Source organism: Leptopilina heterotoma, unplaced genomic scaffold, assembly GCF_015476425.1.
Source record: "Leptopilina heterotoma isolate Lh14 unplaced genomic scaffold, ASM1547642v1 Lhet_68, whole genome shotgun sequence".
Classification (NCBI taxonomy): Eukaryota; Metazoa; Arthropoda; class Insecta; order Hymenoptera; family Figitidae; genus Leptopilina; species Leptopilina heterotoma.
In genome coordinates, this window is record NW_025111157.1 from 2413896 (window position 1) to 2440003 (window position 26108).

The 26108-nt window shown below is 24.1% G+C and overlaps 3 protein-coding genes across 11 annotated transcripts in view; 1 reads left to right on the forward strand and 2 right to left on the reverse strand.

Annotated features, from left to right (window-relative positions):
- LOC122510369 (dehydrodolichyl diphosphate synthase complex subunit nus1) overlaps positions 1 to 9219 on the forward strand; it is a 59383-nt gene extending 50164 nt beyond the window's left edge. The window contains exons 1-5 of one of the 3 annotated variants that reach the window (XM_043624966.1): positions 5426 to 5484; positions 5719 to 6235; positions 6548 to 6670; positions 6752 to 7001; positions 9095 to 9219. In XM_043624966.1, coding sequence (XP_043480901.1) covers positions 5950 to 6235; positions 6548 to 6670; positions 6752 to 7001; positions 9095 to 9185 — 750 coding nt within the window. In that variant the 5' untranslated portion in view covers positions 5426 to 5484; positions 5719 to 5949 and the 3' untranslated portion in view covers positions 9186 to 9219. Of the gene's footprint in view, positions 1 to 5408; positions 6236 to 6547; positions 6671 to 6751; positions 7002 to 9094 lie in introns of those variants that run through there. The other 2 variants (XM_043624965.1, XM_043624963.1) reach the window with 2 other exon arrangements.
- LOC122510371 (ubiquitin-like protein FUBI) lies at positions 3351 to 5012 on the reverse strand. Its single transcript, XM_043624968.1, has 5 exons — positions 4946 to 5012; positions 4630 to 4717; positions 4124 to 4259; positions 3991 to 4046; positions 3351 to 3597 (listed from the first exon to the last, which is right to left on the reverse strand). The coding sequence occupies exons 2-5, from the start codon at positions 4702 to 4704 to the stop codon at positions 3466 to 3468; spliced, it is 399 nt and encodes a 132-aa protein (XP_043480903.1). The 5' UTR covers positions 4705 to 4717; positions 4946 to 5012; the 3' UTR covers positions 3351 to 3465.
- A 793-nt stretch (positions 9220 to 10012) lies between the features above and the next one.
- LOC122510367 (arginine/serine-rich protein PNISR-like) lies at positions 10013 to 25897 on the reverse strand. 7 transcript variants are annotated; one of them, XM_043624957.1, is made up of 14 exons: positions 25739 to 25897; positions 25486 to 25646; positions 23020 to 23208; positions 22721 to 22801; positions 22253 to 22500; positions 21626 to 21797; positions 21353 to 21534; positions 21071 to 21289; positions 20893 to 20995; positions 17531 to 17602; positions 16664 to 16758; positions 13940 to 14096; positions 13059 to 13865; positions 10013 to 10315 (listed from the first exon to the last, which is right to left on the reverse strand). In XM_043624957.1, exons 2-13 carry the CDS (start codon positions 25577 to 25579, stop codon positions 13081 to 13083), a joined length of 2397 nt encoding a protein of 798 aa, XP_043480892.1. In that variant the 5' UTR covers positions 25580 to 25646; positions 25739 to 25897; the 3' UTR covers positions 10013 to 10315; positions 13059 to 13080. The 7 variants fall into 7 exon arrangements, with proteins under 7 accessions (XP_043480892.1, XP_043480890.1, XP_043480893.1 ...); XM_043624955.1 differs by having other exon boundaries at positions 21626 to 21794; positions 25486 to 25579; positions 25739 to 25891; XM_043624958.1 differs by having other exon boundaries at positions 17531 to 17593; positions 25486 to 25579; positions 25739 to 25891.
- Positions 25898 to 26108: the final 211 nt, after the last annotated feature.

Genomic DNA, 26108 nt, shown 5'->3' on the forward strand with positions numbered 1-26108 from the left:
TAGTAAATAGTTGATAGAGTTTCGTAATTGAGTGTGAAGTGTGAAATAAATGTATCCCGTATTTTATTATTCATAGAAAAAAAGATTAGAAATATTGTACTCCAATCGATAATAATTAATAAGTGAAAAAGAATGTCAATTCTGATTTTATTTATTTGTCACTTGGGGAATTCTGTGGAGATTGATCACTTGTAATTTTAATTATAATTAATCAATAGTTATTCGGTCCACGAGTTATAAATATTTCATCGAAAATAGTATAAGGAATTTCATATTTAGTCAGAGCTATTTAAATACATGTGTACTGTACGAAATAATTGTGAATTTCTATTTATTATTATTATTATTTTTCTTTTTATAAAATAATTCGTCGTTTTATGCATGACTTTAAATTTTTAAAAAAATTTCTTCTCCCATGTTAACGCATAAGTGGATACTTCAGTTTAGAAATGTATGGTAGACCGCCCATTTATCAACAGCGTGACACTCGTACAAAAATATCCACTTATGTTTTAACACGTTTAAAATTTTTAATTTCCAACTCTTTTATTACTTCGCAGTTTTTATGGAAATAAAAAAAAAGTCACCCTCTTGTTGTAAGGCATGAATTTCTACTTTCATTCCATTGTGGAAAAATTAAAATTTAAAAAAAAAAAAAAAAAAAAAGGACCATACTTTTTTTCAGTATTTTCTTCTCAGATCTAATTAAATTTTTTTCTAATTTTGAATTCATAAACAAAGTATTTTCCATTTCAGAATTTCAAACATTAATTTATTAATCCGATCGCTTGTGAATTGAAATTGATTATTATATTTTAATTCAGAACTAGCGAGCGGGCAAAATGAGATTCACAATCCAGAATTTCCAATTTTAAATAACTATTTTTGGTCTCATTATAAATAATATCGCAAAATGAAGGGAAATTGTAATTCTAAAAATATTTAAATTGTAAAAGAAAGTATGTAAAATAAAATGTCATTTGTGTGAATGTTTGAGAAAAGTATTTCAGGAACGTTGTTTTGGAAGTAAAACTTTTTCATTCTCTTGAATAATGTGTATGTGTGTGTGTGTGTGTGTGAAAGTATTCGTACAATATTTTTCCAAGTTTACTGTTTGTCACATAGTTTCTGATTCTGGTCGGATTTAAAATAAAAAAAAAGAACTTGTCTAATTTAGTACAATTTAAAAGTGGGATTTTTAAATTGTGCTTAAATGTAAAAAATGTCACACACACTTTTTTCTTTTTATTTCCAACAAAAACCAAAGACCTGCAAAAGTATATAAATTCAGAGAACTTGACACTTTTAAATTATGTAATAATTGCAAGATTTTTTTTTCAAAATTAGGTAGTTATTAGTTTTTCTTAAAAAAAATGAAATTAAAGGATTTTTTTTTAATTAAAGGAGATATTGCGAAAAGATCAAATATTACAATTTGAGACTTTAGAGAGAAAAACAATTTCTTCATTTTTAATTAAAAAATACTTTTCTCCATTCGTGAGAGAAATAAGAATTCTTAAATAAAGCGAATTAAATTTACTTGACTTTAGAAAAGTTAAATGAAATTTTTATTTTTCACCAAAGAAAAAAAAATTTTTAACTATTTTATTTTAGCTCCTAAATTTGTATTATATTTAAATTAGTAATACAGGGTTGTCACGCTTTTGTTTATTTGAAATTCCCTGACTTTTCCAGGTTTTCCAGGTTAAAAACGGAATTTTTTTAATCATTACGATTATTCATTTATAGAATTTTCAACTAAAATTCTTTTTAAAGTCAATTTTTTAAAAATAATTTTCAAGAAAGTTCTTTGTAAATTTTCAAATTCTTTTGTTTACAATTTAATTTTACGAAATTTCGATTATTCTGACATTCTTCAATTAAATAAATTAGAAATTAAAAACTTCAAATAATTAAAAAAAAAATTCCATTAAACTTATAGACAAAAATAAATTCTATAGAATTCTTAATTAAAAGTATGAAAAGTTCAAATTTTCAAAGATTTGAATTTGAAATTCATTTTTAAATCAATATTTATTAGAAAATTCTACTGGAATTCAATTATTTAAATACAAAAATAAATAATTTATTGAATAATTGAATGTTTCTTATAATTGAATTCTCATAAAAAATTATATCAACAAATTTTTAAATAATTAAATTCTTTTAACGAATTTTAATAAAATTTTTAAGAATAATTGCATTTTTCGAGAAATTTGATAAAAATTGTATTAAAAATAATTGAAATTCTGCGATGAGTTTCATTATTTGTGAAAATAATTGAATCCCTGTAAATATGTTATTATTCATGAAAATAATTGAATTATTGCGAACAAATTTATAAAAAATTTGTAATTACTTTTTATTACTTTTGAAAATTATTGAATTTCTTTTTAAACATTTGAACATAATTGAATTTTATGGAAAAATTTAATTTTGCAAAACTTTATTAAAATTGTACCTAACTACTAAAAATAATTGAATTGAGGAATATTTTTGAAATTAAAATGAATTGTTACACAAAGAATTGCATTAAAATTTTTGAAAATAATTTTATTCTTTAAAAAAATTTAATTAAAAATTTATTGAAAATAATACCTACTTAAATTCTAATAAATAAATTGTAGCAAAGGTTATTAAAATAATTAAATTTCTTTGATAAATTTTAATAAAATTTTTAAGAATAATAACTTTTTTTAAAGAAATTCCATTAAAAAAAATTGAAACTCAGCATTGAGTTTTATTATTTATGAAAATAATTGAATCCCTGTAAAAAATGTTATTATTCATGAAAATAATTGAATAGTATATGAAAATAATTTGTAAATAATTGAATTCCTGTGGAATTATTATTATTTATGAAAATAATTAATTGAACTAATTGAATTCTTTTAGGAATTTTTATTAAAGTAGTAGATATTAAAAATCATTGAGTTGAGAAAAGTGTTTGAAAATAATTAAAATTTTTGAAAATAATTGAATTTCTGAGAAGAATTTTACTGCTTTTGAAAATAATTGAATTTCTGCAATAATTTGTAATTACTCAAAATTCAATTTGTTTTAGTGTTTTTAACTAAAATATTATTTTATCTTAAAAATATTCTGGTCTTAATTGTCTTTAATTTATTAAATCCTGAAAGAACTGGCATTTAATTTATCTCTAAATAATTAATAGTTCTGAATAATTCTCTATTTTGAATCATTTAAATTATGCTTTTAATATCAAGTTTAATTAACTTTGAATAAAATCAGTTTAATAAAACATTTCCGAGAAATGTAAATTAATTTTTTTCTACGAAAAGAAAAGAATATTATTATTACCTGAATTTAAGGTGTGAAGAAAAAGCGAGTTTCTGCTTGACGGAATGTGTATTATCAAATATCATACATAACGCAATATCTATTGTAACTTATTAATATTACACATACGAGAAGCAGTAAAAAATTAAATTTTTAAGAAATTATTTATGAATTGGGGTTGGCATTTGGTCCACGTCGACGACCGTATGTTTGAACTACATTTACAAATCTTCGATTGTACTGAATGCGCCTCTTTGCACGTCCAGTTTTCTTCTTGCTTTTCTCTTGTTTCTCAACCTGTGAATCAGTATTTTCAATTAATTTTTTTCAATCTAATAAAATTTTACAATATTTTCTATTTTATATATAATAAAATTTAATATTTTAGAAAACTAAAATATTTTCTTATATTTTTTTACAATTATTGAAAGCAATTCTATAAAATTTGTTTTACTGCAAACATTTTTCTTTACAAGTTCTGTGTATAAATTCAGTTAATTTTATCTCGAAAAATAAATGTAGCAAACTGATGAAAAATTAAGTCCAAATAGACAACAGAATTTCACTTTAATTTGCTCGTTAATCTAGCACCGCTTCTTAACTACATCTCGAAATATAATCACTAAAAATGTAGCTTAGATTTAACAGTGCTAAATTTTTATCAGTATTTTAAAAAATTCTATAATTTACCTTGGGTGTTTGTCCCTTGACTTTGCCAGCACGAGCCAAAGATCCGTGAACCTTTCCTGAAATAAAAAAAAATTATTAGATTTTCAACCTATAATATGGGAATATTTTTAATTTCCTTAATCGAAAAATTTACCTCCCAAAAGTTGGACGTTAAAATCGAGTGTATCGAATTCAAGTTCTCCGACAAGAATATCATCTGCCAAAGTCACTCCACCGCAAGCAAGTGAAATTGTCCCCGATTCCAAATTTGTGAAGGCTAATAACCTTGCCTGCAAATAATAAAAATCTTTAGACTGAATATTGAAATAAAAAAAAAAGTAAAACAAAAAAATAATGTTAATTAACGACTAGTGTTTCAAAACTATGAAAAGATGAGAACTAGTGTATAATTTTCATCTCCCTGAGCTTTGAATATTGTTTTTGCATTACTGCTCGTTCTGTCAATATATTGAATTGATATAGACAGTTTATCATTGTAATGCCAAATAACATTTTAATTCTTATTAGTGTGAAATAAAATAGCGAATAAATTTAAAAATGACAGAATTTCAATTTTCTTAAAAATGCAAACTTCTAAATCAGGATCCTAACCTCAAAAACTAAATGTACATTGTTTAAATTTTAATACAATAAACATACCTTGACTTGTGCAACGGTTTCATCTTCTTGACACTCGAATACTCGAGTTTCTTGTCCTCGAACGTACAACTGCATTTTGGGCTCGTTTCTGAAGCAAAAATACAGAAAATAAATGAAAATGTGCTCTGACTGTTGAACACACGTTGACAGACACGTGTAGACACAAAACTTATTATAATCTCTCAAATAGCTTAGTTGCTGGAAAAAAACACTTATCAAGATTTTTAAAATCACAAATAATGTCCTAATTGTCTATTTTTCAATTATTTTGTATCAAAAATGGAAATTTTAACCGAATAAAACTAAAGACGCTCACCTCAACAATCTAGACAGAAACGTAAAGACGGAAGCCAAAAGTCGGCCATTTTACCTAACCTCAAACACTAGGTGGGTCAAGAAGACATTTAACGTTATTTATGACTCAACATATTGTTATTAATAAGTTTTCATAAAATTTTTTACTGAGAAATATTCATTTATTAAATGGGAAATTAATTGAATTTTTATGGAAAATTTATATTAGGTTTGGAAATTTGTGGAATGATTTTGACTAATGTGTCATTTTGAAAAATGGCGGTAAAATTTAAAACATCCATTTAGTTTAAAAATTTTATTTTATAGATTTTATAATAATATAAAATTTTTTTATAATCTTAATATAATCATATAATTTTTTTATGTATAAAAATTGTAATATATATTATCCTCCTTCTAGAAGATAATTTAATTTCAAACTAAATTGACTCATTCCACTCTTTTGATCTTGTCACTTTATGACAGTTTACATAACCTCAAAATTGCAGTTTAAATCCTCAAGCTCAATGTATATAAGAAAGAGAGAAAAATATTAAACAGGTAGAAAAAACAAATGAAGATTTCGGTTGTAAATTAAAAATACATAGTCGTACCGTGTTTTCAAAATACTTTAACCAACTTTAATTGATAAATGTTCGTAATGTTTATTTACTATTCTAACTTGAAGTTAGAAGCTTTTTTGAAGACTTAAAAATTGGTGACGTTATAGTAGAATTCTAAGCTTTTGTGTGTATAGTGTTAGTATAGTATGATGACAAAATGTGATTATTTCAGTGTGATGTGTTGGCGCCACGCGCACTATTGTGTTTGGAGTTCCTCTGTGTCTCATATAGATCACCGGGAAGTTTAGAGAAACTCCTGGAAACTCGTGATAGCTCGTAAAGCAGTCATCATGATTTGGTCAAGGTAGCCGGTTTAATTATAGTGAAAATAAAATTAATAAACTGTCTTTAATTTTACAAGAGATTATGTTGTGTGGAAAATTGACTGTTGAGGATCATCATCATGCAGGTCATTTTCCGTTTACTTTTGGCTGTAATACACGTTTTGTACGAATTTATTTATTGGAGTCGACACCAGTGGAAATTGTGTATAGAACTATTGTTTAGTAATAGAAATCCCACAGTGGAAAATGACGTTCTTATTGAATTAATTAAGAGAGTGACAAAATTACCCAGGCACATGGTTGTCATCCTCGGTCACGAGGAGGTATCATTTCAAGATCTTGTAAAAATTATCAGCTGGTGTGTTATCGCTGGCATTCCTTGCGTCAGCTTTTACGATCACAATGGTAAGACCTTTGACTTATACATATTTTTCTATAACGAAGCTTTTGAATTATATTTTCTAATTAGTTGCTAATTGTTGACCATTGGGTTAAACCAGTTTTTATTCATAATTCTGATTAAAAATTTCCACTTCAAGTATTTTATCATTTCTTTCTTTTTCGAGTTTAATTTAAATTTAAATTCGTACATTCAATTTTTAATAAGTAAAAGAATATTCATTTTTCTATGTAATTGAAAGTAAATTTTGCAAAGTTCTTATCTTTACGATATCGAAAAATTATCAGATGAATATTGAGATTGAAAATAATTTTCAGGATTCCTACAAAGAAGTGAAAAGGTGATAAAAAAGAAGCTTTTAGTCGAAAATTCGGATCTTGAACAAAATATTGTATGGAATTCTCATTCGTCGGTGAAACCCATTAAAAATGGTACTAATGGTAAGAATTTAATTGAATTCGAATAATTTTGATTCTAGAATATTGTGGAATTCAATTCTAATGAAGGAAATTTTGATTTAGGGACTAAACATAAAACGAGAGTACAACTTTTGTCGTACGACGATGGCAAAGGGAAAATAGTCTCTCTAGTCCAGGAATTAGCAAAGGGAGTTACCTCCGGAGAACTCCAACCGGATGAAATTAGTGTTCAACTTCTCACAGATAAATTACAATTTGATGACATTCCAAATCCGGATCTAGCAATTGTTTGCGGACGAGTATTGTCCACCTACGGTTGTCTTCCATGGCACATAAAAACAACAGAATTCATGTAAGAAAAATTTCTCGATCCTAATGAATTATCATTTTATTACTATTTTACAGGGTTGCTACAAGTCAGGGATTTTTATTAAAAGTACAGGAAAAAATTAATTTTTTAGGATTTATAAGAAAATTCTGAATTTTGGAGTCTTTTTTGTTTGCTTTAAAAACTATGAAATTGACAAGAATTCTAATACAAAACCTTCAATTTTTTCTATTTCTGACAATAATTTCTTTTTAAATAACTTAATTCATCAAGAACTATCATAAAATTATTACTTATAAATTATTTAATGGATAAACTTACTTAAAAATTTCAAAATTAATTGAACTTCAAAAGAGTTGCGTTTACAATCTTCATGAATAGATAAACTTCAAAGATTTGAATTTGAAATTTTAGAAAATATCTATTTTTGATAAATTTAAATGGGAATTTTAAGAACAACTGATTACAGAAATTCAATGATTTTTAAAAGTGATGAACTTCTTCGCATAAATTCAATTATGTTCAAAAATTTTTTTTAAATTCTCGTCAAAATTTAAATTATCAATATAAATAATAAAATTCTTCTCTGAAATTCAGTTATTTTCAAAAAAAATTTAATAAAATTCTTGGCAAAATTTCAATTATTTTCAAAAATTTTTCTCATTTCAATTATTTTTAATATCTACGATTTTAATAAAATTTCCCAAAAGAATTTATTTATTTAAACAAAATTTTAATAAAAATTCCACAGGAATTTTATTACTTACCAATTTTTTTATAAATTTCTTCGCACCAATTCAATTATTTTCAATTTTTTAATGAAGTTTCTCGAAAGAATGCAAGAATATTCAGAAAATTTAAAAAAATAGTTCTGAGAAGATCAATTATTTCGAAAAATTTAAATAAAATTCTTTTAAAAATTCTATTATTTAAAAAACTGTTGACAAAATTCTTTACAAAATTTAATTAATAAAATTGCAATTTTAATCAAATTTTCCTATACAATTCAATTATTTTCTATACAATTCTTCTTAATTCAATTATTTTCACAAATAATACATTCTTTAAATGTGAATTGAATTATTTAAAAAAATTTGAATAAAATTCTTCACAAGAAATTAATTATTTTCATAAATAATAATATTTTTCTCCGGAATTCAATTATTTCCACAAATAAAATTCTTCACAGGACTTTAATTCTTTAAAAAAATTTGTTAATAAAATTCGTTGCAAGAATTCAATTATTTTCATAAATAACAAAACTTATCGCAGAATTTCAATTATTTTTTATACAATTTTAAATAAAATGTTAGAAAATTGCATTTATTCTTAAATTTTTTTTTTAAATTTGCCGAAAGATTTCAATTATTTTTAAAAGTTTTGATAAAATTTTTCATAAAAATTCAATTTTAAGAAATATTTAATTATTTAATAAATTATTTATTTTTGTATTTACATAAATAATTGAATTCTCGAAAAATATTCTAATAAAAATTGTTTAAAAAATGAATTTTACTTAAAATTTTAAATCATAATTGAACATTAATAGCATTATAGCGTAAATTACTAAATTTTTAGAAATAATTGTAATTTTGAAAAGGGTTCAAATTAAAATCTTTGAAAATTTGTATTTATAGTTACAATATTCTCATGATATAAAATGATAATTTTATCACTCTGTCATCTTAAATTTATTATAAAAAAAACATGAAGGAATCGATCGCTTTCTTCATATTTTATAATAATATTCTTAAAAGTTATTGAATTTAATTTTTTTTCAAAATCTTAATTCCTATGGGAAAAAAATAATGATTAAATGTTTATTTAAAAAAGAAGTTACTGATGTTTTCGAATAATTTTACTTTTAGAAAAATTTGCAAATAAAAGTAATAGAACATTTTTTTGAGTATCTAATAATTTTTGGAGTGAATCAGAATATTCTTTAAAGTCAAGGAAAAAGTTAAAATTTTGTCTGGAAATCAGAAAAAAGTCGGAGAAAAAAAAAATTAAATTTTTGTGGCAACCCTGTTTTAGAACCAGTTTCTTTGGAAAAAGTGACAAATTTCCAATTTTCAATCATTTTAGTTACAGTTTAAATAATGAAATTTATATTTCAGCCAAATACAATCACATCATAGAATAACAGTAAAGGATTTTGCACTACTCTTAAGGAAATATAGTAAATGTGAACAACGCTATGGAAAATGATGACAAAATAAATTATTATCATTATTATTAAAAATTGTTGAAGGACTTCGATTACTTGTACCAAGTATTTTTTTTTTAGGTATTCCGAAGTCTATGACGAATCAAGACTGATTCTTAAATAGACAAGAGAAAAGAGAAAAAAATGCAACTAAAAATATTTTCATTCCATCATTTTAAAGTGTAATTATTAATGTACATTTTTAAGCATTTTGTTTATGGATAAGATAAATTTGTAAAATTTAGAAACCCTTTCTCTCTCACTCTCTTTCTAGTTAACTTAATATCTTAATTTTAATTAGTTCTTGTAGATTGACAGCATACACAAAACGTGACACAAGATTATTGATATTTTTGAAATAATTTATTTTTGCTACATTGTTATATTATATGCAAATTTCAGTCTTTTTCAAATATATTAATTTTTAAGAGAAAGTTTTAATTATTTTTCAAAACAAAATAGTTCAAAAATGTACTGTTGAATTTCAAGATGATAAATTCGACATTTTTTTTTGTATTTTTCATCGACTAAAGCGACTTTTTTTTATTCTTAAATTCGATCCAAGGCCTGGACATCTGGACAAAATGTTCTCTTTAATATTTATATTCACAGAAAAATTAAAATTTTCATTGAAAATTATTAAACTCCATTTTTATTCGTTATATAGTAATGTAGTCTTTATTTTTGCTTGTAAAAAGTAAAACACCAAATAAATTTCATTAAAAAAATCTTTAACTTTCACTTGTTAGTAAACTATCGACAGTTTTGTTTTTAATAAGAAAAAAAAACCCAAATAGCAAAAGAAAGGACATAAAATAAATCTACAAAATTCGTAAAGTACGTAATAATTACGTTTATTATTTACAATCTGTAAAATTATTGCTCGGTAACCACCAGGGAAATAGTTTCGAAACACTGTGTGTGTACGTGTGTATGTGAATTATAAACTGACATTAAAATCGTTAAAGAGCACATATTCACTGCTTATCTTTTTCTTTTCTTTAAAAAAAAGAGTTTACTATAAACTTGATTTTTTATATTTAAAAAAAACTGCACATCACTATTATATTATTATTACTGAAGCTGTCTCTTGGGCTTGTCGAGAAATCTTGTTGATGAACCAGAGAAGAGTCTGAAACAGAAATACATTCCTAGGCCTGGATACGAAATTCTATTTAAATTCTATTTTGCAAAAAAAAAAAACAAATTTCGTTGAAACGAAATGTTTTTAAAAAAATTTATTTAAAATGACGCGACTTGATTAGTCGTGTGATTTAGTGATTAGTGTGATTAATAATAAAAATGATAACAAACGCAGGCCTCGGATATTCCGACTTTTTCGAATTTTTCCGAATTTTTTCGAATAATGCGACTTTTATCGACTTATTTTCAAAAATTGCGACTTTTTCGACTTTTCTTTCAAATTTTGCAACAAAATATGTACCACATTTTTAGTATAAAATGCAACTTATTTCGATTTGTTTTATGTGAAAAGTATAACTATAGACAATTCTACGAAAAGTTATTTTTGAATAATTTTTCTAATTAAATTTTTGGAATATACAATTAAAAAGATTTTGAATCAATGAAATTTTGTAAAATTTAATTGTGAACAAATCAATTTTTTCAAGTATTTTATTCCAATTTTTGAAAATTAAGTTTTGAAGAATTTTAATTAAAAATTTTGGAAATAGTATTGAATTCTTAAAAATTTCAATAAAAAATCTTCAAGAGTACATTTAATAAAAATCAAAATAAATGAAAGTTAGGTTGTAAAAATAATATTAAAAAATATTTTTTAAAAAAACTAATTCTCAGAATTTTTTCATTCTAATTTTTTAAAATTCAATTCAAATTCTTACATTTTGAAAAGATTTTATCAAATTTCAATTATTTTTCAAAAATTTTACCAAATTTCAATTATTTTTTAAAAGATATTACCAAATTTCAATTATTTAGATATATTTTAATTGTATATAAGTGTAAAAAAATTGTCTTTTGAAAATTATTTAGAAATTCTTTATTCGATATAAAATCTTTTGCAAAAATTCAATTATTTTCAAAAACATTTCACTAAAGAATTAAATTTTTTCTTTATTCGATTTAAAATCTTTGCAAAAATTCAATTATTTTTAATACAATTTTTTTTTCAATTTTAAAAAAATTTTTAATAATACCATTTTTCCAAAGAATTCAATTATTTTCTCAAATTTTAATAAATCTTTCAAAACAATTTAATTATATTTATAAATAGTAAAATTTTCTGCAAAAATTCAAATTTTATTCAAAACAATTTCATAAAAGAATTCAATTTATTTTTTAGTTCGTTATAAAAAATTTCAAGAAAATTCAATTATTTTCTAAAATTTTAATAAATACTTCGATAATATTCAAAATAATTTCACGAAAGAATTCAATTATTTTTCTTAATTCGTTATACAAAATTTCAAAGGATTCAATTATGTTCTCAAATTTTAATAAATTATTCCAAAAAAATTCAATTATACAGTAGAACCTCGGTTATCCGAGCCTCGATTATCCGAGATTCCGGATTATCCGAGGCACTAAACATGCTCGGATAATGCGGAATAACTCGGATAAAACGGATCGAGTGACTAAATTTGGAAAATAAATTTTACAAAACCACTATTTGTGATCATTGCATTTAAAATTTCGTCCATTTTTGTCATTTAATATTATTCTAACACTTTAAACACATGAAAAATAATTTAAAATTTTGAAATTTTCATTGGTTCCGTGTTATCCGAGTTTTCGATTATCCGAGGTACCTCTTCCCCACATTACCTCGGATAATCGAGGTTCTACTGTATTTGTAAATAGTAAAATTCTTTGCAAAACTTCAATTATTTTTTAAACTTTTAATAAATCCTTCGAAAAATTTAATTATATTTATAAATAATAAATACTTCGAAAAAATTCAATTATTTTTAAAAATATTCCACGGAAGAATTCAATTATTTTTCTTCATTCGTTATAAAAAAATTTCAAAGGATTCAATTATGTTCTCAAATTTTAATAAATTATTCCAAAAAAATTCAATTATATTTGTAAATAGTAAAATTCTTTGGAAAATTTCAATTATTTTAAAAACTTTTAATAAATCCTTCGAAAAATTTAATTATATTTATAAATAATAAAATTCTTCGCAAAAATTTAATTATTTTCAAAAAAAATTTCACGGAAGAATTCAATTTTTTTCTTAATTCGTTCTAAAATATTTCAAAATAATTTTCAAAAATTTAATAATTAAATTTTATAAATTTGAAAGAAATTGTTCATAAAATTCAATTATTTTTAAGATTTTAAATAAAATTTTTAAAGAAACTTCATTATTAAAAAAAAAATTCAAAGAAATTCTTCGAAAAGAGTTTAATTAGAATTATCAAAAACTTTAACATATTTCTTTTCGAGAATTTATTTAGCTAAATAGTGCTATTTTTCGAGTTTTGAATAATTGAATTTAGAAATCAGTGAAGAATCAGAGAAATACAAAATAATATTTTTTGTGACAACACTGAATTAAATAAACGACATTTTCGACTTTTTTTTCTATTTTTAATTGAATAAAGCGATTTTTTTGGCTAAAGTTAAAGTCGATCCGAGGCCTGCAAACGGGAAATTTTTTCTAAAATATCCAGAATGAAATAAGCAAATTTTCAATTGAAAATTGAATTTGAATTTTGAATTGGATGAATTGGATGAATTGAATGAATTAAATGAATTAAATGAATTAAATGAATTTAAATTGAATGAAACTTTTTTTTGAATGACTAGATTTAATTTTAGACTAGAATTTATGACTAGAATTTAATTACTTGAAAAATAATTTAACGTTTTATCAAAGTGCATACAACCTTTATAAATAGAAGATAGCTCTCAATCCTTGTACCGATGCGATGACTTCTTACCATCTCGATGATGACCAGTGTGCCTCGACTTTGATCTCGATCGTCGGCGATCGCGGGACCTCGAGCGTGAGCGTCTCTTATTTCTCGACGACGAATACGGTGAGCGTCTTCGTTCCTTGGAGCGAGTGCGTGATCGCCTCCTGTCCCTGGACCTGGATCGACTTCTCCTTCTCTCTCGCGATCGGGAATTACTTCGCCTACTCGAGTACGAGGGACTCCTTCTGCTTCTGGAATGCGAACGTGATCTCCTCTTTCCCCTCGACTGCGATCGTGAATACCTTCGTCCAAATGAATGCGAACGTGATCTATATCTGGACTTGGAACGCGACCTCTCCCTTTTACGATTCCTCGACCTTGACCTATGCTTTCTCCCAGACCTGTAACTACTTGACGATCGTGAACGATAACCCTTACGTGACTTAATTGATCTAGATCTAGATTTACGCCTTCTGTAATGATCAGAAGAACGTGACCTGGAACGACGACGACTTCTCGATTTACTTCGGCTCTTTGACTTTTTCTTCCTCTCATCACCACGTGAACTGTTGTTGTCCTTGCGTGATGATCGTTTTATTTTTGTTGAACTTTCCGAACTAGAATCATCATCATTACTGCTAGATTCCGATTGAGCCGATTTCATTGGTGAATTTATCTTTGCCGTGTCGCTTGTTATTAATTGATGTTGCGGCGTTTGTCCGCCGCTTGACATCGTTTCTGATTCTTCCCTTTCATTATTTATCGTTTCATTTTCAACTAAAGTATATGACGTTGGAAATTACGTTTACGAATAAAACGAGATATGATTTTATTATTCGTTTGAAACATACCTGAATCTCTGCCGCTAGAATTACCAATATGATTTTTCTGTTGTTCATAAATGTGATCCTCCTCCTGCCGCTTCAGCTCCTGTTCTTCCTCTGCCAATCGCGCCTCGATTTCCTCCTCGGTTTTCTTAAATGCCTGCTGCCTCCTTCGCAATGTCTCCTGTTCAATAATTTTTCATTCATTAAATTCATTCATAAAATAATATCAGGGTTGCCACGCTTTTGCTCTTTTCAAATTCCCTGACTTTCACAGGTTTTCCAGGTTAAAAAAATTTTAATTTAGAAATTTTCCAGGGTAAAAAAGAAATTAAATTAAATTAATTAATTAGTTTTAAAATTTTTAAAACGAAAATTATTCGAAAACATTAATAAATTAATTTTTAAATAAATATTTAATCATTATTTTTTAAAGAAATTAAAATATTCAAAACTTTGAAATTCAATAAAATATAAGAATATTATAAAAAAACATAAAGAAAGCGATCACTCCGAGTCTTCGACTCGGAGTGATCGATTCCTTTATATTTTTTTATAATAAATTTAAGATGACAGAGTGATAAAATTATTATTTTATATCATAAGAATATTGTAACTATAAATACAAATTTTCAAAGATTTTAATTTAAACCCTTTTCAAAATTACAATTATTTCTAAAAATTTAGTAATTTACGCTATAATGCTATTAATGTTCAATTATCATTTAAAATTTTAAGTAAAATTCATTTTTTAAACAATTTTTATTAGAATGTTCTTCGAGAATTCAATTATTTAAATAGTAAAATAAATAATTTATTAAATAATTGAATGTTTCTTAAAATTCAAATCTCATAAATAATTTTATCAAAAAATTTTAAATAATTGAATTCTTTCGGCAAATTTAAAAAAAATTTAAGAATAAATGCAATTTTCTACCATTTTATTTAAAATTGTATAAAAAATAATTGTAATTCTGCGATAAGTTTTGTTATTTATGAAAATAATTGAATTCTTGCAACGATTTTTATTAAAACATTTTTTAAAGAATTGAAGTCCTGTGAAGAATTTTATTTGTAAAAATAATTGAATTCCGGAAAAAAATATTATTATTTACGAATATAGTCCATTTCTTGTGAAGAATTTTATTCAAATTTTTTTAAATTATTGAATTTCTCAGAATTCTTCAAAACTTTTTGAAAATAATTAAATTCCACTGAGAAATTTCAATAACAAATTTAAAATAATAAATTCTTAAGAAGAATTTTATAAAAATTTCTTAAATAATTGAATTGGTTCGAAGAATTTCATTTTTTTTTTAAAGTAATTGAATTATGTCGAAGATTTAAGTAAACAATTTTGACAATAATTTATTGTATTCCTAGGAAGAATATTATATTTTACGAAAATAATTGTACCTATTCTATGATTAATTTTATTATAATTTTTAAAAATTATAAAGCATTTTATCAAATTTTTTTAAAAAAACTGAATTCATGAGAAAAATTTTATTATTTATGAAAATAATTGAATTCTTGCAACGAATTTTAATAAAAATTTTTTTTAAAGAATTGAAGTCCTGTGAAGAATTTTATTTGTGGAAATAATTGAATTCCGGAGAAAAATTTTATTATTTATGAAAATAATTAATTTCTTGTGAAGAATTTTATTCAAATTTTTTAAAATTATTGAATTTCTCAGAATTTTAAAAATCTTTTTGAAAATAATTAAATTCAATTGAGAAATTGCCTTAAAAAATTGAAAATAATTGAAATCTGACGAAATTCATTTTATACTAATATTTATTCGAAAATTCTACTCGAATTCAATTATTTACTTATAAAAATAAATATTTTATTAAACAATTAAAAGTTTCTTAAAATTGAATTTTCATAAAGAATTCTATCAACAAATTTTAAAGAATAATTGCATTTTTCGAGATATTTGATGAAAATTGTATTCAAAATAATTGAAATTCTGCCAAGAATTTTATTAAAAGTTATTAAAATAATTAAATTTTTTTGATAAATTTTAATAAAATTTTTAAGAATTATAACTTTTTTCGAGGAATTCCATTAAAATTGTATTATTAACAATAATTGAAATTGAGCATTGAGTTTTATAATTTATGAAAATAATTGAATAATATATGAAAATAATTTGTAAATAATAGAATTCCTGTGAAATTTTTATTATTTATGAAAATAATTAAATGTTTGCGTAGAATTTTATTAAATTTTTTTTTAACTAAATCGAATTCTTTCATGAATTTTTATTAAAGTAGTAGATATTAAAAATCATTGAATTGAGAAAAGTTTTTGAGAATAATTAAAATTTTGCCAAGAATTTTATTAAAATTTTTGAAAATAATTGAATTTCTGCAATAATTTGTAACTTTTCCAAAATTAAATTTTTTTTTCGTGTTTTTAACTAAAATTCTTTTTTCGAATAAAATTCATTAAAAATTGAAATATTACAAAATTTTAAATCAAAATCTTTAAAGTTCATCTACTTATAAAAATTGTAAACGCAATTCTTTTAAAATTGAATTAATTTTGAAATTAGATTTCAAGAAAAAACACAATTACTTTAGAAAACAACAATTTTTCAGGATTTCGATCAAAATTCCCTGACTTTTACAGAATTTTTCAAGTTTTATAAAATTCCCTGACATTTCCAGGTTTTTAGGTTGCGTAGCAACCCTGCACCATTAAAAAAATCGGAATCAGAAAAAATGGACAAAACGAATTTACCTTGAGTTCCTCATCACTGTCTTCCTCCTCTGGTTCTTCGTCCTCCCTCTTTTCCTCCTCAGATTCGCTGTTACTGTCGCCATAGATGCCCAGACCTATATCATACAAATTCGAATTAGACAAAAAGAAAAGACTTCAATGACATTTTGTTAAATTAAATAATTAGGAAAAATAGTTTAGCATGGTTGGTCAGGCGGTTCTCTTCGACTGAACGAAATTCAGTCGCAAAAGAACTATTCTCTATTTTTAAGAAATTATTTATTTTTCACCAATAGCAAATCTTATTTTTAAAATTATCAAGTTTTAAACTATCACAGGGTTGCCATAAAAATTTAATTTTCTTTTTCCCTGATTTCCAAACGAAATTTTTTCTTTTGTGCCCGACCCTAAAGAACTTACTCCAAGAAATAAATTCGCTCTAGAAATTTATTTATTCAAATACTGAAAAAAATGTTCTAATCCTGTTATTTGCGAATTTAAATTATTAAAAATTAATATTATTAATTAATTTAAATTATTCGAAACCAAAACAATTTAAAATATTTTTTAAATAAATATTTAATAATTTTTATTTTCTCAAAAATTCAATTTTTTTTAGTGCTTTTAATTAAAATTCTTCTATAAATCCATTATTTTTGAATAATTAATTAAATAAATAAATACTAAAAAATTTAACTAATTTCTAACTTTTTCCTGGATTTCATGACTTGTGGCAATCCTGTGATAGTCTTGAAATTGTTAGAAATTGATTTTTTTGAAAAATTCTGAATTGTGGGTTGTGATCAGCGATTACTGTCAAGTAATTAGACCCTCTGATCATTCCTAGATGGACCATGCCTTGAAAATCTGTAGATAAGAGCCACTTACCAAGTTTCCGAGTGATCTGAGCAAGAGGGGCCGTGTTGTTGAAGGATGCGACAGGGGGCTCTCCTGCAGGGGCTTACAATAGATACGCATTTAGTAACCAATTTTACTGAGATCCATTTCACATACTGGATCCCCCCTCCCCCTAATTACCGCCCTTCTCTTTTTCCGTATTATTTTTCAATCACCGAAAATGCCACCCTAAACAGCCCTCTTTTTGTCAACACAGACATTGTCGAAAAGTTTCTGCCTTCTTCCTCATCTCTATTGTCAGCAACAATAAATTATTATTATTTTCAACAATTAAAGGAGGAAAAAGAGCTTAATTTCAATTCTAAATTGAAGTTCAGTTTTACAATGATAGTGATTCAATTTTACCAAAATCACATAATGAAATGAAAGATTAATTTAATTCGCAGGCATCACAGTTGGTCCCCTTTTCCCCTTTTGTCCCCTTATTTCGATTTTATCACCTTTTTCACCTTTTTTGACGATTTGTCACCTTTTTCACGTTTTTTTAATAAAAAATAAATTTTTTTTTTGAAATCTTTTTCAAAGTGTAATCATAAAATTTAGACTCAAAGTTATAGAATTCAGTGCGTTTTATTTCTGATTTAGATTATTAACACCACAACATAATATAAATGTTTTATAAGGTGGTTCATTCAACAGAATGCAGACCTCTAGAAAAATAATTAATTAACATTCAAATAATTAAAATATTATTAAAATATTACTATCATAAAATTATAATTTTGAAATTATTTAATTATTTTATTAATTTATACATTTCAAAATTAATTGCGTTTTAAAACAGTATCCTTTACAATTTTCATAAATAAATGAACTTGAAAAGATTTTAATTTTAAATTTTATAAAATTTCAATTTTTAATGAATTTTATTAGAAATTCTAAAGAATTAAAATTTTTGCAAAAATTTTCAAAATTTAAATATTTCTGAAATTTGTTAAATTTTTTAATATATATATATATATATATATATATATATATATATATTTAATAAGTTTCAAATAATTCCAAAAATTCAATTATTTTCAAAATTAATAAAATTCTTCGCAAAAATTCAATTGTATTAAAAATTTTTTTTAAATTCTCGTAAAAATTTCAATTTTCTTTATATATAATAAAATTCTTCTTCGAAATTCAATTATTTTCAAAAATTTTAATAAAATTCTGGGCAAAATTTCAATTATTTGCAAAAAATTTCCTAAATTCATTTTCTATAAAACAAACACAATTTTTGTAAAATTCTTCGAAAAAAGGCAATTATTTAAAAAGATTTTTATAAAATTATTCGCAAGAATTGAATTATTTTGAAAAAATGAATATTTTAATTTTTAATTCTTCACAAGAATTCAATTATTAGGTATTATAAATAATAAAATTCTTCTCAGGATTTCAATTATTTTTAAAAGTTTTAATAAAATTCGTTGCAAGAATTCAATTATTATTATAAATAATAAAATTCTTCTCAGGATTTCAATTATTTTTAAAATTTTTAATAAAATTTGTTACAAGAATTCAATTATTTTCATAAATAATTAAACTCATCCCTGGATATCAATTATTCAGAAGAATTCAATTATTATTATAAATAACAAAATTCTTCGAAAGAATTGAATTATTTAAAAAAAATTTTTGACATTATTTGTTTATTAGAATTTAATAATTATTTTCAATGCATTTTTTATTAAATTTCTTGAAAGAATTCAATTATTTTCAAAAATATTAATAAAAAAGTGAGGAAAAGAATTGAATTATTTAAAAAAAAATTTTTTTAAAGTCTACTTCGAAATTCAATTATTTTAAAAAGTTTTAATAAGATTTTTGGCAACATTTCAATTTGGAACAATTTTTCTAAATTCAATAATATTCAATATTTAAATAAATTTTTATTAAAATTCTACGCAAACGTTTAATTATTTTCATAAATAATAAAATAATTTCACAAGAATTCTATTATTTACAAATTTTTTTATAAATTTCTTCTCAATAATTCCATTATTTTCGTAAATAATTAAACTCATCGCAGAATTTCAATTTTTTTTAGTACAATTTTAATCAAATACCTCGAAAAATATAATTATTTTTTAAAAATTTTATTAAAATTCGTCGAAATTTAATTATTTAAAAATTTCTTGATAAAATTCTTTATGATAATTCAATATTAAGAAAAATTCAATTACGTATTCAATATAAATTATTTATTTTTTTATTTAAATAAATTAAATTCTCGTAGAATTTTCTAATAGAAATTGATTATAGTGAATTTCAGTTAAAATTTTACATAATAATTGAATATTAAAAGCATGAAGTTTTAGAAATAATTGAATTTGGAATAAGTTTTAAATTGAAATCTTTGAAAATCTGAATTTTTCGTATTTTTAACTAACAATTCTGTAGAATTAATTTTTTCAAAAAGTTTAATGGAAAATATTCGAAATTTCGTAAAATTGAATTGTAAATAAATACATTTGAAAATTATCAGAATTTAAAAAAAATTATTGTAAATAATTGATTTAATGAAGAATTTTAGTTAAAAATTAGAAATAGAAAATATTTGAGAAAATATTAATTGAATATTAATTGAATTAAAATATGAAAATAATTTTGAAGAAGTTACAGTAAAAATATTTTTTATAGTAGAAAATAATGATCTTATCACTCAGTCATCTTTAATTATTATAAAACATGAAGAAATCGATTGCTCCGAGTCGAAGACTCGGAGTGATCACTTTCTTCATGTTTTATAATAATATTCTCATAAATTGTTGAATTTCAAAAAGATTTGATTTTGAATGTTTTGAAAATTTTGTGGGAACTCTGATTAAAATCGAATCATTTTTAAAAAATTTTATGGAAGCTATATGATAAAAAAATTTGAATTATATATTCAAGTTGTATAAACAAATAAATTTTTATCCCCTTTTTGAGGGAAATAAATTCCCCTTTTCACCTTTTTTTTTTTTGAGGAAAAAAGGTACTGTGATGCCTGAATTCGAGAAAAGAAATCATTGTTGCCTCTGAACTTTTATCTACTAAAAAGAATTGATATATCCAAAAAATAATCGGTTTTCTTTTAAAGATTCATGCAAAAGATATTCTTAGCACATGAGTCCTGAAAACACAGTAAAGCACAGGGCATGTTTCTGAAAAACATTAAACAATTGTATAACTACAAATGGAAACACTGTTTTTAATGCTCGTTGAAGAAGATGTACAATGTGGCATGTAATCGTTCGCCACAAACTGGTAGCAGAATGAATTAATGATCTCTTTACTTGAATAAAGCAAAAGTTCGAAATATCGATCTGTTAGTTCTATCAGGTGTGTATCTGGGGTACCTTTGGCTCGTGCGCGGCTCCAAACCTCTCTGCAAACCGATGATATTTCTTCGTTTGTCACTTCCAACAGAATTTCCGTTAGGGACCTTCGGACTTTTAGCATCTGTTGAAAATGTTTCTCAGTGTTATTTTCGAGTTAGTCGATTTTTCGACTTTATTGTTTCGGTTATCAACTAACCACATCTTGTAAAATTTCTTCCCGCGATCGCTTTGGTAGTGATGGAGCGAAAGTTGCGATGGGACTTCCCTCTTTTGCTGAACGTGAATCGGGCGATTCTGCATCCCTGAAACGTGAACGTCGTGGGCGACTGTGATCCGGACTGCGATCGACATTTCTTTCCGTCTCGTCATGCCTCGATCCTGTCTCTTCCTCTGTTTCCTTCTCCGAATCCGAATCCTGCATAAAATATTGAAAAACCTCGTCATTTCCGAATTAAATCTTAATTTTCTGATTTCTTACGAATTTGCTCTTGCTGGGATTGAGAACGGCGCGAGCTTCATCTTCGGCTTTTTTTCGTGCTTCCATTTCTTGCTTTCGCAATTCCTCTTGTCTCTCTCGTTCGACTGCCTTCTGTTTTTCTCTCTCCATTTTTTCTAGACCTTCTCTTATCCATGCGGGCAATTGCCTTCGTTTAGCTGCGTCTATAAATAAATTCAAATATTTATGTACTTTCTAGATAAATCGATTGTATTTAGAATTTACAAAATATGTAATATTTTATTTATTTAATACCTAATGTATATGGATCTTCTTCAGGCGTAGGTTCTCTTTCCTCTCGGGATCTCATTGGATCTACGCCTCGAATTGGTGGCATTCTATTAGAATGACGCATTCCCTTTAAAAACGGTGGCGGTTGAGATGACATTACACCAGATTGATCTCCTGACCAATAAGGTGGCACCTGCTGATGATAAAATACAAAATAAATAACAATTCATAAAATTTCAGGGTGTCAACAAAAATTTAATTTTGCTTTTCCCTAATTTCCAGACATTTTCACTTTTTCCCTGACACTAAAGAATATTCTGATTCACTCTCGAAACTATTAGATAAAACGAATTCAAAAAATTCAAATTCAAACGTTTTTGAAATTCAACAACTTTAAAAGAATATTTTATTATAAAACATGAAAATATCTCCACACTTTGGTCAAAAATTTAAAATTATTAAAAATTATCAAAAATTCGAAAAACCGATTTTTTTAAAATTCAACATTTTTTCTTCTCTTTTATGGCGTTTAGCTTTAATATTTTTGGGCTCTTCAAAAACACTTTACTTAATTAAATAATCTTCACCCTTTGGTCAAAAATTTAAAATTATTCAAAATTATCAAAAATTTGAAATTAATTTCCAACAAACCTGATTGTATGGCTGTGCATTTGATACTGAATTATAAACATAAGGAGATGGTGCTGACGGTGGAGGCACATTGAAATTCCCTGAAATCTGAGGCGCTGAAGGTGCAACAGGAGAATTGCCCAGTCCAGTGGGTTTTCCATCGGGTCCAATAGTTACTCCCGGGGGTGGCACTCCGCTCCATTCCCAATTTCCTGGTCCAGGTCCAGCTGCATTCCAATGTCCCCATTGATTCCACTGATTCCAACCATCTAAAAAAATTTGAAATAAAAAAAAAATTAATAAGCAAGCTGACGTAAAGTTTCACTTAACATTTTTAATTATACAGTAAGCATTGCCCCTTAACAAAATTATCTTCGTCAAATATTTACCTTCCTGTCTCATAAAAAAATGTAAAGTTAAGAAATTAAAATGAGTATTAAATAAGAAAATAATTTTGAAACTTTCGACTCTTTAAAGAGCCCTACGCACCTGAATTATTTTTATGTGATTTCTTGTGGAATATTGTTTTTTCCTTGGGTGTATCATTACCTCTCATCATAATATAGTAGTCTGCAGTAAACGAAATAAACAGAAAAGTTTAAAAACTTTTGAGAAAAATAATAGAACAAGAAAAAAGTTCTTTACTGATTAAAAATAATTATTTTTCAAAGATTCTTTTTCTCTCTGTCAATAACAGAAAATAATAAAATTGAATTATAGTAAAATATTTGAGGAATAAAACAATATTATTTCGCCCCTATGAAATAATAATAATATATTCTCAATACCTGAACCACTTATACTTGGTGCTGGGGGTGCTGGGGGAATGTCATCGTCTTTAGTGTCCATATCCATTGGAGCTTCTCCTCCTCCATCGTTGTCCGATTGTCCCGTATCAATTGAGGGTGGCGGTGGGGCAGGGGGAACGACTGTTTCCTTCATTTTTATCCACTGTTGAGCTAATGCGGCCCAATCGACTATTAAGACAAGAAAAAATTATTCATTGCAGTAAGAAAATTCTCAAAAATTATAATCAAATTCTTTAAAAGGATTCAATTATTTTCAAGAAATATTCGAAATTCAATTATTTTCAGTATCTGGTATTTTCATCAAATTTTGCAAAAGAAATCAAGTATTTAAAGAGAAATTTTTATAAAATTCATCCAAACTTGAATTATTTTTATTATTAAGTAATTCAATTACTTTTACTAATAATAACATTTTTCATGAAAATTCAATTTTTTAAAAAAATGTTTGATACAATTCTTCAAAATAATTCAATTATTTTCATAAATAAAGTTTTCCCCAAGAATTCAATTATTTAAAATAAAATTTCATAATATTTATAATATTTTGAAAAAATTAATGATTTAAAACAATGTTTATAAACTTCTTATGAAGAATTAAATTATTTTTAAAATAACAAAATTTATCACAAAAATTTATTTCTTTTTTAACATTTTAAGCAAATTTTTCACAATAATCCAATTATTTTCATAAATAATAAAATTCTTCTCAGGAATTCAATAATTTTTGAAAATTTTAAAAAAATTCTTTGCAACTATTCAATTATTTTCATAAATAATAAAATTCATAGCAGGATTTCAATTATTTTCAATACAATTTTACAGAAATTCCTCAAAAAATGTAATTATTCTTAAAAATTTAATTTCAATTCCTCGAAAAGATAAATTATTTTAAAAAATGTTTTTTTTTAATTCTTTAGAAGAATTCAATTATTTTTAAATATTATTAAAAAATTGTTCGAAAGAAAAAATCAATTATTTTAAATACAATTTTAATTAATTTTTTTTGAAATAATTCAATTATTTTTTTTATATTTTAATAAAATTCTTCACAATAATTCAATTACTTTCACTAATAATATTTTTCATGAAAATTTAATTTTTTAACAAAAAGTTTGATACAATTTCTAAGTAAAAATTCAATTATTTTCATAAATAATAAAACTTATCCAAGAATTCAATTATTTTCATAAATAATAAAACTCATCCAAGAATTTCAATTATTTTTAATACCATTTTAAATTAACTATTCGAAAAATTCAATTATTTTCACAAACAATGTTTTCCACAAGAATTGAATTATTTAAAATAAAATTTTTATATAATATTTATTATATTTCCAAAAAAAATTAATTATTTAAAACAATGTTTATAAAATTCTTATGAAGAATTCAATTATTTTCAAAAATAACAAAATTTTTCACAGAAATTTAATTCCTTTTTAAACATTTTAATAAAATTTTTCGCAATAATTCAATTATTATCATAAATAATAAAATTTTTCGCAGTAATTCAATTATTTTCATAAATAATAAAATTCTTCTTAAAAATTCAATTATTTTTGAAAATTGTAATAAAATTATTTATAACTATTTAATTATTTTCATAAATAATAAAATTCATCGCAGGATTTCAATTATTTTTTATACAATTTTACAGAATTTTCTCAAAAAATGCAATTATTCTTAAAAATTTAATTTCAATTCCTCGAAAAGATCAATTATTTAAAAAAATGTTTTTTTTTTAATTCTTTGGAAGAATTCAATTATTTACATAAAAAATTCTTCGAAAGAATTCAATTATATTGATAAATAACAACTAAATTATTCCCGAAAATTCAATTATTTTGAGGCATTTTAATAAAATTCTTTGTAAAATTCAATTATTTTTATAAATTATTGGTTTACTCAATTATTCAAAAATCCGCTGTAACCATATTAGAAGATAAAAATAATTAATATACACAATTCCTTATAATTTAATTTCTTCTTACTTAAAACATTTTTTTCTCCAGCGGATTCTAATTGAAAAATAACAACTTTCAGATTCAAAAAACTTGCCAAATATTATTAAAATTTGATATTATTCCATTAGTAAATTATATATTTGTAGAAATTTTTTTATTTAAGACAATATGGTCATATATTTAAATAAAATTTAAATATTTAAATAATTCATTTAAAGTGCAAATAAATAAATACAAATAATATATTTTTTACTTTATTGATAAAAGTTTACCGGAGACTTATAATGTTCACATATAAACAAATTTACATTCAAAGAATATTAATTCTCAACTAAATTCAATTAATATCCTCATCGATTTCAAATATAAAAGAACAGTAGAGAAAGTTTAAAAACAGGATGTACATATTAATTAAAAAAAAAAATCTTGGATATAGAAAAATGAGAAAATGTAATGGAATAAAAATTTAATTTTCCAATTACCTTGATCGTTGCTCATATTTTGATAGGTGGAAGGATTTAGAGCCCATTGTGTCGGATAATCCTTTCCCTCAAAGAGTTTGCCAGTCAATTCCATCTTTAGATTTTTTGTTTTTAAATCAATTAATTTTCACTAGTCTGCGTCGTCAACATGGCCATAGTAACTGAATTTGTTCAATTTTATGCGATCGAGAAATATCGAGAAAAATTGTTAAACATAGGGCGAGTCGTAATCAAAACTTTTATAAATACTTACACTAAACATTTTAGAATTCTTTTCATCAAATTAAGAAACTTTAAAAAACTCTATTTATCTTAGAAAATTGTTCTTATCTATAAAGAATAGCGGCTTGGAACAACTAAATTTCTATTTTACACACCATTTTTTTCCAGCTACTGATCGGCAGGAAAATGCAACATTAAGGCGGTGTTTTCAATGTTTGGAGTAGTTTCTTGATTGTCTGTCCTTTTCTTTCTGCAGTTAATTATAAAGGTGCAATCCCACCGTAAGAGCTTGGAAAATCATACACAACTTTTGTAAAAACTGTTTCTTTCTCCAATGACAGTTTGTTTAGCTCTACATTTTCCGTTTTTTGTAAGAAAATGTAAAGTGAGACAAACTTATG